General features: G+C 43.3%; 1 protein-coding gene across 6 annotated transcripts in view; it reads left to right on the top strand.

The window, feature by feature from the left end:
* The window catches only part of PHLDB3 (pleckstrin homology like domain family B member 3), a 49138-nt gene extending 35384 nt beyond the window's left edge, over positions 1-13754 (top strand). For all 6 annotated transcript variants that reach the window (XM_087971064.1, XM_087971063.1, XM_087971066.1 and 3 more), the window contains 8 exons: positions 406-504; positions 3073-3166; positions 4077-4245; positions 5102-5189; positions 6942-6998; positions 8154-8373; positions 9170-9255; positions 12920-13754. In XM_087971064.1, coding sequence (XP_087827190.1) covers positions 406-504; positions 3073-3166; positions 4077-4245; positions 5102-5189; positions 6942-6998; positions 8154-8373; positions 9170-9255; positions 12920-13054 — 948 coding nt within the window. In that variant the 3' untranslated portion in view covers positions 13055-13754. The remainder of the gene's footprint in view (positions 1-405; positions 505-3072; positions 3167-4076; positions 4246-5101; positions 5190-6941; positions 6999-8153; positions 8374-9169; positions 9256-12919) is intronic.
* The last annotated feature ends 1169 nt before the right edge of the window (positions 13755-14923 follow it).

Here is a 14923-nt window from a genome sequence, read left to right as displayed (position 1 = left end):
TGCCAATACAAGAACTGGAATCCCACAATAGGAGGAATCCAGCCGCCTTTTTAGCCTCGATTAACACAGTTAAGCAAATTCAGTCTTTAAGTCCCTTCTCATGCTCGTTTGGCTCTAGACCCGAGAATGGGGATGGCGGGGACTTCCAGATGTCCCAGGGTTGAAGTTCAGCAACATCTGAAGGGCTTTCTTGGATTTGGCATTTCATACTTGGAAAACCCGAGGTCTCCAAACTTGGCAACTTTAAGACTTGTGGACTTCAACTCCCAGAATTCTCCAGAATTCTCCAGCCAGCTAGTTGAAGTCCACAAGTCTTAAAGTTGCCAAGTTTGGGGCCCCCTGTTCTATACCCACCCTTCTTCCAAGCAGTGATGCTCACATTGATAAGTGTCTGTTTCCTTGCAGCTGACTTTTACCCAAAAAACGGATCGGAAGGTCATTGTCTTGGGCTCCGACCAGTCGGATTCGTCCTCCTGTGTCTTTTCCGTCTGCAGTTCTGTCAAGGTATGTCCTTGCCTCTTTGGCTTGGGTTAATTTTCAGTGCTGTCCTTTCACATGTGCTGAAATTTTTCCAGAAAATTAAGATTTGTATTGTGTGTGGTATTTTTTTTTCTCCCATTATATCTGTTGCTTTTGAGAGAAAGTGCCTAATCAACATTTATTGATCCGTTTTATTGCGGATTTCTATGTTGGTTTTTCCCAAAGGTGTTTTTTTCAAGAGACAATTGGACCAAAAAGTCCAGTTGCCTCTTGAAAAAGCACCTTTGGAACAACCATGATCTGGAAGACTGAGAATCTGCATAGACATATGTTGGCTTTTCCTCTCAAAAAAGCTTCCATAAGCTGCAATACAGCTAGTCCTCAACTTACAACCACAATTGAATCCCAAATGAATGAGACACTTGTTTTGCCCCCTTTTACGACCTTTCTTGCCACAGTTGTTAAGTGAATCACCGTAGTTGTTAAGTTAGCAACATGGTTGTTAAGTGAGTTTGGCTTCCCTATTGTCAGAAAGTTGCAAAAGTTGATCACGTGACCCTGGACACTGCAACCGTCATAAATATGAGTCAGTTGCCAAATGGCTGAATTTTGTTCACATGACCATGGGGATGCTGCAACGGTTTGAAAGTGTGAAAAGCGCCCGTAAGTCGCTTTTTTTCAGTGCCGTTGTAACTTCAAACAGTCACTAAATGAACTATTGTAAGCCAAGGACTACCTGTATTACAAAACTTATGGTTAAAGAATTTATATCAAAAGTAGCTGTGTCAGTGTCAACTCATAAAACGTTTTGTATACACTTTTTATAGTTGACAACAGAAAGAAGGGGGGGGAGTTTCAAAGAGCAGGCAACAGTGTGGAATCGAAAGTACATTCCATTCAAATTTTCTTCAAAGACTGATTAGATGGCTGAAGCTTCTGCCACGAAAAAAATCTAACTGGAGAGCATGATTGATGACTCGTGGCTATGGACGTTTTTCATTGGATGATACACCCAAAGGGGTGGGGGGTAAAGCAGGATCAAGGGTGACAGTGAATTATATATCTCAGAGTTGGCTACAGCCAGGTTAGTGCCGGACGTAGAATGGTACCTTCGAATAAATCCTCTTTAGTTTTGGGAGCGTGGCTCGAGGCTCATGATTTAATTGGAGTAACTGCCGGAGCCCTGACAGACAGAGTCTTTTTGGTGCCTGTGAGTAATGGGACCAATTCAGGGGTGGGATGCTACTGGTTTGGCCCGGTTCTATAGAACTGATAGCTCCGAAGAGCAGCTGGCACCAAATCGGTTCGCTGCAATGACCATTTGGTCGTCTGTTTGGCCCACCTGCCCACTTGAGCTTTAGGCTGTCTTTTATCCTATGCTTTTACCTCCTCGGCTGCTTTGCGTGGCACTGCTGAGTGCCGCTCGTCAGCTGATGAATGCTTGCCGGAGCTGGTAGCGTGCATGCGTGCTCTCCCTGAACCAGTTGTTATGCTGGTAGGGTCCCACCCCTGGACCAATTATCCTGTACCCAAGGAAATACAGTAAACATACGACAACAGTATTCTTTCCTTTTACTTTTTAACAATCTTGATCTTTGTTAAAGGTAAAAGAATATAAGGTTGGCTTATTTGACCAAGGTTAAAATAGATTTGTTGTTATCCCTGGTAACTTTTAATGGATGTTTGCTATTCAGGAAATTTAAAAAAAGATAAAATAAAAAGAAACATATATATTATGGCAATATTTGAACAATACTTAAGCTTTTGGAAAAGCTTGAATTGACCCTAGATTACCAACATTTGCTGGGAATATTTCAAAAGGGAATATTTGCAATATCTAATAATAGAATATAAAGAAGAATTTTGAATTTTGAGGTTTCCATTCCAGCTGCTGGCTTCTGCTACCAAAAACAATGGAAACCATCCTTACATTGATTTGGGTTACCATTAAAAATAATGTTTAAGGGATGTGAATGTTCTTCCATGAACTTTCTGCCTCTGTCCTCCCCAAATGTTTAAAAACAATTACTGTAAACAGCTGAAAAAATAACATGTAAACTTAGCGCAACGATCTTAAAAATGATTAATGATCTTAAAAATGATTACTGCTCCCAGACCAAAGATGCTAAACAGGAAGAATAGGCTTAACAGAGAAATCCCCAAAAGTTTTAGCATGACTTAATACTAAAGTTGCATTGCTTAACTCTGCATAAGGAAAAAGGGGTCTTAAAGGAACAGAGTAATAGTTTCTATAGAATAGTGTTTCTTAACCTTGGCCACTTTAAGATATATGGACTTCAACTCCCAGAATTCCCCAGCCAGCAACCCAGTATAGCATTGCAACTGTTCATAATTAGCTGATCTGGGTGAAGTAGATGTGTGATCCAAGCTAGCATTTTGAAGCAGATCAGGATTCTGTTTCCATGAGAGGCATCCAGAATTCAATTAATCAGCGAGTTCAGGAACAGATTAAGACAAGATCAAAGACCCACAAAAGATGGAGAAACAAATTGCATCCTGGGAAGGCCTGGTTACTCATCCAAACTGCTGCTAAAGGAGACTCCCTTTATATTCTGTGCTTCCCCTTCTCAGGGTTCGATTGGACTGCAACGGACCGCCAGTCTACCTCGCAGGAGCAGGGATCGCGTCCCACCCCGCCCTCCTCAACGTCCCATTTCAATGCATGGTATGGGTTCAGCACGTGGACTGGGGTGGGTGGACCATGTGGGAGCTACTGCCACTACCATTCCTGGAACACTTCCTCTATGCTGACCACTGATGACCACCAAAATGAAAAATACGACAATTTTTTTTTTACAAAGAAGGGTGGTTGAAAACTCACAGAGTAGCCAAGTTTCTCAAGATGTCTTTAGTTTTTAACGCAAGGATTTTTTCAGTTGTTAAATTTGATTTTTTTTTAAAGTCAGGAATTCCAAGGGGGAGGGAAGGAGGAAGGGAAGGGGAGAGAGAGAAAGAAAGAAAGAAAATAAATAAAAAGAAATGAAAAAAGAAAGAAAGGAAAGAAAAAGAAAGAAAGGAAAGAAAAAGAAAGAAATAGAATAGAATAGAATTCTTTATTAGCCAAGCGTGATTGGGCACCCAAGGAATTTGTCTTGGTTCAAATGTTCTCAGTGTATATAAAAGAAAAGAAAGAGAAAGAAAGAAAGGAAAGAGAGAAAGAGAAAGAAAGGAAAGAGAAAGAAAGAAAGAAAGAAAGAAAGAAAGAAAGAAAGAAAGAAAGAAAGAAAGAAAGAAAGAAAGAAAGAAAGAAAGAAAGAAAGAAAGAAAGAAAGAAAGAAGAAAGAAAAAGACTAGGAAAAGAAGGATGCGTTATGTTATTGGTTCCATACAAGCATCGGATGTTAAGAGAGATGCCACAAAATTCTTTGTAGTGTTGAATATTCTTCCTTCACTGATTGTCAATATTGAATGAGAGTTTTGGCAGGCAAATGTGTTTGACTACTCAAATACAAACCTAACAAGGTCAGGAGGACAGTCATGAAATCATAAGCTTAAAGTAGCAACTGGACCAAAATGAAGTTGATTTTAAGATGCCTTCTGAGGGTGCTGATGCTCTCTTGACTTATGTCTTCCAGGTGCTCTGGATCCCAGTCTTCTGGTGGCTCAACTCTCCAGTGGAAGCAAGGGCCATTATCTGGGAAGTCCAAACCTTCAATTCTCACGTTACAACAAACCCCTTTACCAGCTGCTGGGTGGCCAGGCAACTACCAGGCAGGTGGGAACAACCCCTCAAGGAGCTTACAGGTGAGCACATGATCCCATTCTCATCCCATGGATGTCTTCCTTCTTTAATTTCAGCCTACTTACACCAAAGACCTGGTTCAGTTCGTCCTTTGCAGCCTTCTCCAGTCAAACTAAACTGGCTCTCCCCAAAGGTCAATCTATCCACAGCTTCCAAGGAATCCATGTTCCTTGGAAGGAATCCATGCGGCTGTGTATGTTGAGATAAGCTCAGGATGTCAGACTGATAAGACTAGAGCAGCAAGCCCTATTGGAAAAAAGAAACATTGCCTTTCCTCTCACCCCTCACCCCAAATGCTATTTGTTCAACTTTTAACTAGCTCGCTTTAGTTCTAGTCTAGGACTAGAGGTATTTAGGCAGAATCCAGATCATCAACTCTGTAGGGATGTCAATGAAGATTCTCCATCATCCAGGCTGAAATGGCTGGAAGTTGAGCCACGACAGCTCGACTTATTTTTCTTGCTGGTTTGAGATGTTTTGCTGGCCATCCAAGCAGCTGGTACAGGAAACCCTAGAATTTTAGGATTTGGCACATTCCAATGACTCTCTGCCTACTCAGATTCCTCTAACCAACTTGTTCAGTCTGAAGAAGCTGCTTGGATGGCCAGCAAAGCATCTCAAACCAACAAGAAGGTAAGTCCAGTTGTCGTGACTCAACTTTCAGACAGTTCTCAGGGATGCTGCAGGTGCATAATTCTTCCACCGAGTGACCTGATGGATTAAATTCCCAAGATCACTTCCTATCTTAAAATGATATGGTTTGATGAATCAAAGACTATAAGTGGGCCTGTTTCCTTTCCATATGGCATAGACGTACATGTGGATTGATTGGCATTCACTGGGTATTTCTCCCAACAGCCTTGAAAACTGTGTCACCAAACTGGCAGAGATGGAACGCCGGGTGCGGGAAGCCATGGCTGAACGAGAACGATTGCTGCAAGAAAGGGTAAGAGGTTGAAAGGAGCAGACTCAGCTCCTGGACCATAGTCGAGTTTTTGTCATACATTCATCCATCTATCTATGGCAGTGGTGGCTAAACTTTTTAGGCTCCTGTGCCCAAAATTGTGTGCAAGCTTGCATGTGCGCACTCACATGCCAGCACCCAGAAGGCAATGCATGTGACCCCCATGCCCCCTGCGCATACATGTGCAATACCCCCCCCTGCTGCTCCCCCCACTGCCCCCTGACCTGCACTGTGCCTCACAGCTGATTTTCGGCCGGTTTGATGCCTTTTTCGGCCTCCCAGAGGCTTGAAAAAAGCCTCTGCAGGCTTTGCAGGATGAATAATAGGCCCGTTTCGTTACTTCCGGTATTACAGCCTCTGGGAGGCTGAAAAAGGCCTCAAACCAGCCGAAAATCAGCTGTGAGGTGCATGCATGTGCAGTGAGGTAAGTTTGCCTGTGGCTCGCATGCCGGCACAAATGGCTCTGCGTGCCACCTGTGGCACATGTGCCATAGGTTCGCCATTACCGATCTATGGAGATTCTCAATCATTCAGGTCAAAACCAAGAAAGTCTAATTGCCTTTGAAAAGCACCTTTCGGCCACCCATCCATCCATCCATCCATGAAGATTCTCAATCATCCAGGTCAAAACCAAGAAAGTCTAATTGCCTTTGAAAAGCATCTTTTAGACATTCATTCATTCATTCATTCATTCATTCATTCATCCATCCATCCATCCATCCATCCATCCATCCATCCATCCATCCATGAAGATTCTCAATCATCCAGGTCAAAACCAAGAAAGTCTAATTGCCTTTGAAAAGCACCTTTCAGACATTCAATTCAATTCATTCATTCATTCATTCATTCATTCATTCAATTAATCAATCACTCAATCAATCAATTTCTATAGCTGTCCATCTCAATCCATGACTCCAGGCAATTTACAATCCAGACAATGCATTACAATTAAAAACACTAAAAACATCCGGATTAAATAAATATACATAGGATCAAGATACTTGACCGGTTAGCAATACAGGCAAGAAACGGGGCTCTTAACTGAGCCTCGGTGGTGCAGTGGTTAGAGTGCAGTACTGCAAGGTACTTCTGCTGACTGCTGGCTGCCTGCAATTTGGCAGTTCAAATCCCACCTGGCTCAAGGTTGACTCAGCCTTCCATCCTTCTGAGGTGGGTCAAATGCGGACCCAAATTTTGGAGGGCAATAGGCTGACTCTGTAAACCGCTTAGAGAGGGCTGTAAAGCACTATAAAGTGGTGTATAAGTCTAAGTGCTATTGCTATTGCTATAAACACATTTAGCACCCCAAGCATGAGAACGTAGCCAGTTTTTTAGGGCCTTAGGAGAGGCTAACGGGGTTAGGATCATTCTAATCGCCCCAAAGTTTCAAATGGGGAATAAACACATCAAAGCCTTCCTGACTCACTCCTGTAACTTTTGCTCTAAACCGGAGTAACCCGGCTTCTCATCTGCTTCTCACATGTTTTTGAGAATGAGGAAGTTGCAAATTTCACCCTGTCGGCTTTTTTGAAGGCTCTTCCTGCATGCTGGGTAAAAATATCCCAGAGTTGGTCTAGGAGGAAGAGAAAGTCCTTGTGGTCTTTCTTGTGTATGCTTGGTTTTTTGTTTTTTTTTTGAGGGGTGAGGGGTGATATGTCTGCAGTAGCTGGGATGGTACTGCCTGTCCCCTGTTCTTACCACACGCAAACCGCCTTCAACCGTCTTTCCTTTCAGGAAGCGAAGAAAGTAGCGGAAGAAGTGAAGCGCATTGAGTTGTCCTCGTCGAACATGGTAAGGAGATCGGCGTCTTTCTCTAGAAGAACCCAAGAGTACAATAGGCTTTGCCGATCATTTGGTCAGCCTTCGGGAGATCGGAGTTTGAGCTGATTTGGAAAGGGAAACCTTTAGGAAATGCCCAGGTTTTGCACTGGGAGGATTTCCTTAGCAGGCTAGGCTAGGTTAAAATGAGGTTGGGAAGTTTGTCTGGTTAGAGAGGAATCCCAGACATTGTCTTGGCGTGCTGGGTGAATCAGGTTGGGCTGTAATGTCGTTATTTGTTCAGGCCTAGCATGCTGGTGAGCGTGTCCTCCAGATTTCATTTTCATCTCAGTGTTTTCATTAGAGGTGATTGTTCATCCTCATATTCCCACCTTGCATCTGAAGGACGTTGATTTAATGATCTAAAACAGGGGCGGCCAACTTTAAGACCTGTGGACCTCAACTCCCAGAATTCCCCAGCCAGCCATGGCTGGCTGGGGGATTCTGGGAGTTGAGGTCCACAGGTCTTAAAGTTGCCAAGGTTAGAGACCCCTGATCTAAAATTGTGAAGATACAGGTTAGAAGAAGTTAGAAAGCTTAGAAGCTTATTCTCTGGTCTCCTGCTAAGATATACTGTGAGGACCATGGAAGACTCATCTTTAGAACACTTGCTTAGGTTACAGGAAGGGAACTATCTGTTCCGATGTGGCACTGATTAGATTAACACGGTTGGAAGGGACCTGGTAGGTCATCTAGTCCAACCCCTCCCGTCCAAACAGGAGACCCTACCCCATTTCTGACAAAGGGCAGGCCTCCAGTGATGATGAAGCTCCCACAACTTCCAAAGGCAACTTCTGTTTCATGGGTTGATTGTTCTCACCGTCAGAAATTTCTCTTTATTTCTAGTTTGAATCTCTCCTTCATCAGTTCCCATCCATAATTTCTTCTCTGGCCTTCAGGTGCTTTGAAAAATAGCTTGGCTCACCCTCACCCACCCCTCCTCTCTGGGGCAGCCCCTCAAATATTGGAACACCGCTATCCTGTCTTCCCTGGGCCTGTAGGAAGAATGCTGAGATTGCACAAAATCTCTTTCCTCCAAATGAGGAAAAACAAACCACAGCTCAGGCAGGGCTTCCTTGGGACCGACATTGGTCTGGTTTTAAGCCTTGCCTTCTCGTTGCCCTACAGATCCACAACCCCATGGAGATCCGGGAACCTAAGCCGGCTGCCTTTGACCTGCGGAAACATCTGGAGGCGTCGGGGCATAGCATCGAGACTTGCCAGCACGTGAGGGTGACTGGCAAATCTTGCAAAGGTTACCTAGTCAAAATGGGCGGGAGGATCAAGACTTGGAAGAAGCGTTGGTTCACTTTTGATCGCCAGAAGCGCGTCTTGGCGTATTACACAGGTGAGAGAGAGAGAGAGGGGGAGGCAGGGAGGGAGGGAGGAGGGAATCGAGACAGGTAGCTACTTCTTCACCAGGTTGTGCTCTCTGCTGCTGATAGAAGAAGATTCGGTTTTAGCATCAGTGCATTCCATTGGCATGCACTGCTTATCTAAGGGATCAGGAGAAAGGATGCATTAACATTTAGAATAACAAAAGAGTTGGAAAGGATCTTGGAGGTCCTCTAGTCCAACCACCTGCTCAGGCAGGAAACCCTACAGTTTAGAAAGGTACTCCTTTCTCTAAGGAGAAATTTCCTGACAGTGAGAATAATTAATCAGTGGAACATCTTGCCTCCAGAGGTTGTAAATGCTCCAACACTGGCAGTTTTTAAGAAGAGGTTGGGTATCCATTTGTCTGAAGTGGTGTAGGGTTTCCTGCCTAGGCGGGGAGGTTGACTAGAAGACCTCCAAGGTCCCTTCCAGCTTCTATTATATTCTGTTCTGTTCTATTCCATTCCATTTTCTAGTTTTGCATAATGTACCGAATCATAAAGTAAAAGATATACTTTGGATTTATACCAGATGCTAAGCCGCAGAAAGGCAAACATGCTATAAAACACCTAAAGATCGTGCGAATGTGGCTGGTAGGTCTTCAGTTGACCTGTTTAAACTTATTGGGTGAATATAGCCCCTGAATTGAAGGCAAGATTAGAGCAATGAATTCAGCCATTTCTCATTGAATCCATTGGGCCTTCATTTTCTGTCTTTTCCAACTTGCTAACATGGACCTGTGATTTTATTTTTAAATCCCCCTCCAGACAAAGAAGAGACCAAACTTAAGGGTGTGATCTATTTCCAGGCCATTGAAGAGGTTTATTGTGATCATCTCCGCAGTGCTTTCAAGGTACCAAGAGTAGAGATTTGCTGAAAGTCTCATTTTTAATCCACGCAGACCTGGGGGAGGGGCTGTGTGGGATCCAAACTGATTCAGGCCGTTAGCATTTTGGGCTGAGTGAGTGAGTGAGTGACCAAGCTTCCTTTCCCAGAATTGCTCCACAAAATTTGCTTTTGTTTTATTATTCTGTGGAAGCATCCAAAATGATTTCCCCCCAGAAATCTTGCAATAAATTCCCACAACCTTGGGCTGCATGCTTCAAATTTAAAAATTCTGCTCTCGTCTGATTTTAACAACTGCTTGCTTAGGCTGTGAATTTCAATTCTGTCTCTCTCGGTTGATGAATGGGATTATATATTATAGTATGAAGTTTTAGTGCATTGTTTCTCAAACTTGGGGACTTTAGGTCATGTGGACTTCGATCTCCAGAATTCCCCCAGTGGGCTGGGAAATTCTGGGAGTTGAAGTCCATATGTCTTAAAAGTTGTCCAGTTTGAGAAATTAGTGTATTTTCATGAACTAATGGCTTTATCTATGATGTTAGATTTTTATTAGTAGCTATTCTAGGCTGGTTTTATAAGAAAGAAGGATGTTATCAATATCATTTGCCAATCAATTAAATATTGCAGGAGTTCTTAAGCTTTCTATATTACTTATCACTCTAAAATGATAACTTAGCTATATTTGACACTGTTCTCTCGCCATTGATCATTTCACTGGACTTGAGCAAGAATGGGCATACCACTGCCCTTAAATACTCACATTTTAACCAATTCTGTGTCAGGTAAACCTTGCAACTTTACCAAATAAATTTCTTCACTAGAAATAAACAATAAAACCATCCAATTGAATCTCTCTTTTTTTTGGAATGGGAAAGGTCAGTTTGCTCTATTTTGCATAATTCCTAAAGTCCGAGACATTTTAATTTCCATCCCACATTCATTTTGCTTTGCTGCTTGTTCTTTCTAGCCAGAAGTTCACACCATCTTTATTTAATGCAGGCTTCTCCAGGCTGAGTTGGAACAACAATCCAACTTTGTGTGTGCAAGTCCCTTCCTTTCAAATATTTCAACTCCCCCACTTCCCCCACAAAGTCATAATCCTAAGCAAACAACATCTGATATAGTTTATGAGTATAACTATAAACCGAATAATGTCCGGGAATAGAGACGTGAAGTTTGAACTGACTTAGTCAAAACAGTGTCCTTTGCTGTTTTTGAGAATCATCTGACACGTAATAAATTTTATCCAGAACTATTTATTCAACAGAAGCTTTTTGCCCCTTAAATTTGACCTGGGAATTTTAATTGCAGAAGGCAGGAACCATGTGTCGTACTTTCCATAAGCAAATTGCCCTCTCTGCAAAGTTTCTCACCACCTCCAAATACTCTCATCATAATTCAAGTGACTGAATAATGAAACTGGTTCAAGATCAAATTGCCCTGAATTCCTTAGAAAAGTTGTCACGTTTTGCATACTTCTTTCCCTTCCCAAAACCAATTATCTTGGCTTTTTCACAGCCATCACTTGAGAAAACCCCTGAGACATATTTTAGAATAGAAATAGAAATAGGAATGGAATGGAATACAATAGAATAGCAGAATTGGAAGGGACCTTGGAGATCTTCTAGTCCAACCCCCTGCCTAGGCAGGAAGCCCCACACCACTTCAGACAAATTGTGATGACCCGTAGTCTCTCAAAATAACCCCAAACCCAAAACATATATTGAAGTCCGGTAAGGCCTTCAACTTAACTTCACTGTTTTATTGGGCATAGTTTAAAGTCACAAAAGTAAATAATGAGGCAAACAGAAAACCAAAACAAACCGCATTGATGAGAGTTCCGAAGCAAACCAAGATAACTAATCATAAACCCCAGGAAAATAACCGAGAAAAGTCCATGGGAAGAACGCTAGCAAAGATAAACCTCTTTCAAGGTGAACACTAAATTGACTCCTGCAAATTCTAACTGCGCAGTTGCAAACTTATATACATAGCTCCCACCTGCAAGCCATGAGGAGGATCATGGTAATCTCCTCTTGAGTAGACCTCGCTTTTCCCTGATCCTCTCCTCCCTGCGTGACCTAGGATGGATAGGGGATGGGCCTGGATCCTCCTCTGACTGCTCAGCCAGCCTCTGTCCTTCCCCAGCCTCCTCTACTACCTCTGGAGCCACACTCCCACTCCCTGTTGGCTGTTCCTCCTCTCCCTCAGAGTCAGTCTCCACCAGGGGCATGACACAAATGGTTATCCAACATCTTTTTAAAAACTCCCAGTGTTGGATCATTCACAACTTCTGGAGGCAAGTTGTTCCACTGATTAATTGTTCTAACTGTCAGGAAATGTCTCCTTAGTTCTAAGTTGCTTCTCTCCTTGATGAGTTTCCATCCATTGCTTCTTGTCCTGCCTTCAGGTGTTTTGGAGAATAGCTTGACTCCCTCTTCTTTGGGGCAGCCCCTGAGATATTGGAAGACTGCTCTCATGTCTCCCCTAGTCCTTCTTTTCATTAGACTAGACATACCCAGTTCCTGCAACTGTTCTTCATCTGTTTTAGCCTCCAGTCCCCTAATCATCTTTGTTGCTCTTCTCTGCACTCTTTCTAGAGTCTCAACTTCTTTTTTACATCGTGGCAACCAAAACTTGATGCAGTATTCTAAGTGTGGCCTTACCAAGGCATTATAAAGTGGTATTAACCCTTCCTGTGAAGTGTTTTTATACATTTAGCTTTTTGCCTTTTACAGCCCCGTTTTAATTACTGCCAGTTTTCAATTGCTAACAGTGCTGCGTTTGCTTCTGCCTTCTGTGATGGGCCTTTATCTTGACATTTTAATGCTGTAATGCTTTGCGGTCTTTTTCTAGTTTAGTTTATTTTTTTTATTTATTTCTAAGAGTTTTTCATGGGCTTGCTGCGAACTGCCTTGAGGCAGCTGTATGCAAACATACAAAAGAAACGAACAAACCAGTCTTTAAAATAATACAGTATTTATGTTTTTGCACAATGATCTTCACTCAACATGTGTTATAAACATCAGTTATAAATCTTACAATTGCATCGATACACCATATTCAATTAGCTATCCAAATCTTAATTAGGTTTTCTGTTGTTGCTTATGTGCATTGCTTATAGCAATGAGTCAGCACATTGAGTTAACTTGGGCTTCAGCATATGAACCCTGACATTATTTTGGTACAATGGTGAAGGCACCAGGCTAGAAACTAGGTGACAGTGAGTTCTAGTCTCACCTTAGGTATGAAAGCAGGCTGGGTGAGTTTGGGCCAATCACTAGGAGATGGTGAGTTCTAGTCCTGCCTTAAGCATGAAAGCCGGCTGGGTGAGTTTGGGACACTCACCAGGAGTCAGTGAGTTTTAGTCTTGCCTTAGTTATGAAAGCCAACTGGGGAATTTTGGACCAGTCACTCTCTCTCTCAGTCCACTACGTCAGGCTCGGGTAACAAATCAATTGGTCAATTTCTATGGAAACTAATGGACCAACACTTGATTGATGTAGGAGAAAAAGTGGAGCCTTCCCTTTGCAAAAACACTAGAAAGGAAAAAAAAAAGATGACTCTAATTCAGGTGTATGGGTCAATTCAGTACGAGGGTTAAGAGGTTCTGTGTGAATACAGCCCATTATTTTCATTCATCCATTCATTCCTCTTTTTGTTTTTGGCAGAGTCCCAACCCGAAACTGACTTTCTGTGTCAAAACCTACGACCGTCTCTTTTGCATGGTGGCCCCAAGTCCAGAGGCTATGAGGATCTGGATGGATGCCATTGTCACAGCAGCAGAGGAGAACACTCGATACTGACTAGGTTTTTCCTAGGAAATGGACTCTTAAAACTCTTCGGTTTAGCACTTCTTCCCAAGGTTTTACTGGGGTATCTCCTTCTAAGGGAAAACCGATCAACAAGACATCCAGTGGCTGAACTTGGATGCTTTAATGTTGGTTGGAGTCTTAACTACCATATAGGGCTTGTTCGGTACCCAGAGTTGCAGCTGTTGATGCTTGAAGATGATGGATAGGTTGGATGTTTCATGGACTAGCTCAGAAGACATTTCCGATCACACAAAGTCTGCTGGAGAAAACTTTGAAAAGGCCTTTTGGAAGACCAGGCTGTTGGTATGGATTTCAGCCCGTGGCATAAAAGATAGCAAACTTATTCCAGAGAATTCAGAACAATTTCTCTGGAAGATGCCCTTAACTCCAAAAAAAAAAAAAAAAATGACGCTTCTCTGGAAATCAGAGGAGATGTTTTTGCAAGGGCATAAGTCAGTTGGCAGATGGAAAACGTTCTTGAGATTTCTGTAGGACACTTTGAGCGGAAGTGCCTTTTTCCTTGATCAGAAGGGAGAACTTCTCCCCCTCCTCCCCAATGCTGTATAGATCTCTATATTTATTATGTGTTTGGGGTTCTTTTCTTTAAAAACCTGGGAACACTGTTGAAAGGGGAAGCCGTGTACAAAATCATGTATGGAATATTTATTGTATAAAATCCTTCCAGTGAAAACAGAACTCGGTTTATACCTGCCTAGAAGAGGGGTCTGGCGGACTTCAACTCCCAGAATTCCCCACCCAGCAAACCTGGGAGTTGAAGTCCTCCAGGCTTAAAGTGGCCAAGGTTGAAGATCTCTGGTCTAGAAGACAAGATTTTAAGGAGCGTGCATTGTTCTTGAGTGCTCATTTATACAAGGATAAAAATGGTTGCAGAGCCGTAACCAGGGGTGGCCTTCAAACATTGTAGCCAGGGGTTCTCTGCCTGGTTGCTGGGTGGGTGGGTGGGGCCATGGTGGGCGTGGCCTAGTCAGCCTCCTGCACTGGGGGGAGGCATTTTTGCCATCCCTGGGCTCTGGAGGCATTTTTGCCATCCCTGGGCTCTCGAGCCTCCAGAAGGGCGAAAACAGCTTCGCCGGGATCTGGAAGCTGGAAATGGCCCCAGTTCTGGCATTCCCAAAATTCCAGGAGGCCCGTTTTTCACCATTCCCGTATCTCCGTGCACACCCTGCACTTATCTGCATCCAAAACGGACTCCTGGGATAGGGTGGGGAGGGTGGGCGAGGCCAGCCAGGGGTGGGATTTGGGGGATCTCCAAACTGCACAGAATCTTAGCTAGGGGCTCTCCCAAACCCCTGCAAACCCCCAGCAGCCCATCCAGGGGTGGGATTCCATTTTTTAAACAATTGGTTCTGTGGGCGTGGCTTAGTTGGTGGGCATGGCTTGGTGGTCATGTGACTGGCTGGGCGTGGCCAACTCAACATCACTCACATCGAGGCACGCATCTCCTCGCCAGGGCCTCTCGTGACTGTGAGGATGCTGCAACAGTCGTAAGTGTGAAAAATGGTCATAAGTCACTTTTTTCAGTGCCATTGTAACTTTGAATGCTCACTCCATAAAAGCAAAGTACCATCAAAAGAGGAAAAAAAACTCCAGAGAAGTTCCTGAGACAGGAAGTCTAGTCCTGCCAACAAAGTAATAAGGGTTAATGGAGAGGCAGTTTCTGTAAGCAACATCAGAATGTTTCCTTCCTGCCTTCTTTACAGGATTAGGCCAGTAATTTCTTCTAACAACTGGTTCTCCGAACTGCTTAGAATGTTAACAACCGGTTCTAGCAAATAGGTGCGAACCTGTAGAATCCCATCCCTGAGCCCATCCCATAATTTCCAATGCTCCCTGTCAGCT

Source organism: Notechis scutatus, chromosome 8 (genome assembly GCF_049901735.1).
Source record: "Notechis scutatus isolate UNSWTSFEM ecotype Mainland chromosome 8, rNotScu1.2, whole genome shotgun sequence".
NCBI classification, from domain to species: Eukaryota; Metazoa; Chordata; class Lepidosauria; order Squamata; family Elapidae; genus Notechis; species Notechis scutatus.
Note: the sequence above shows the minus strand (reverse complement) of the source record. Positions and strands in the feature narration are given on the sequence as shown.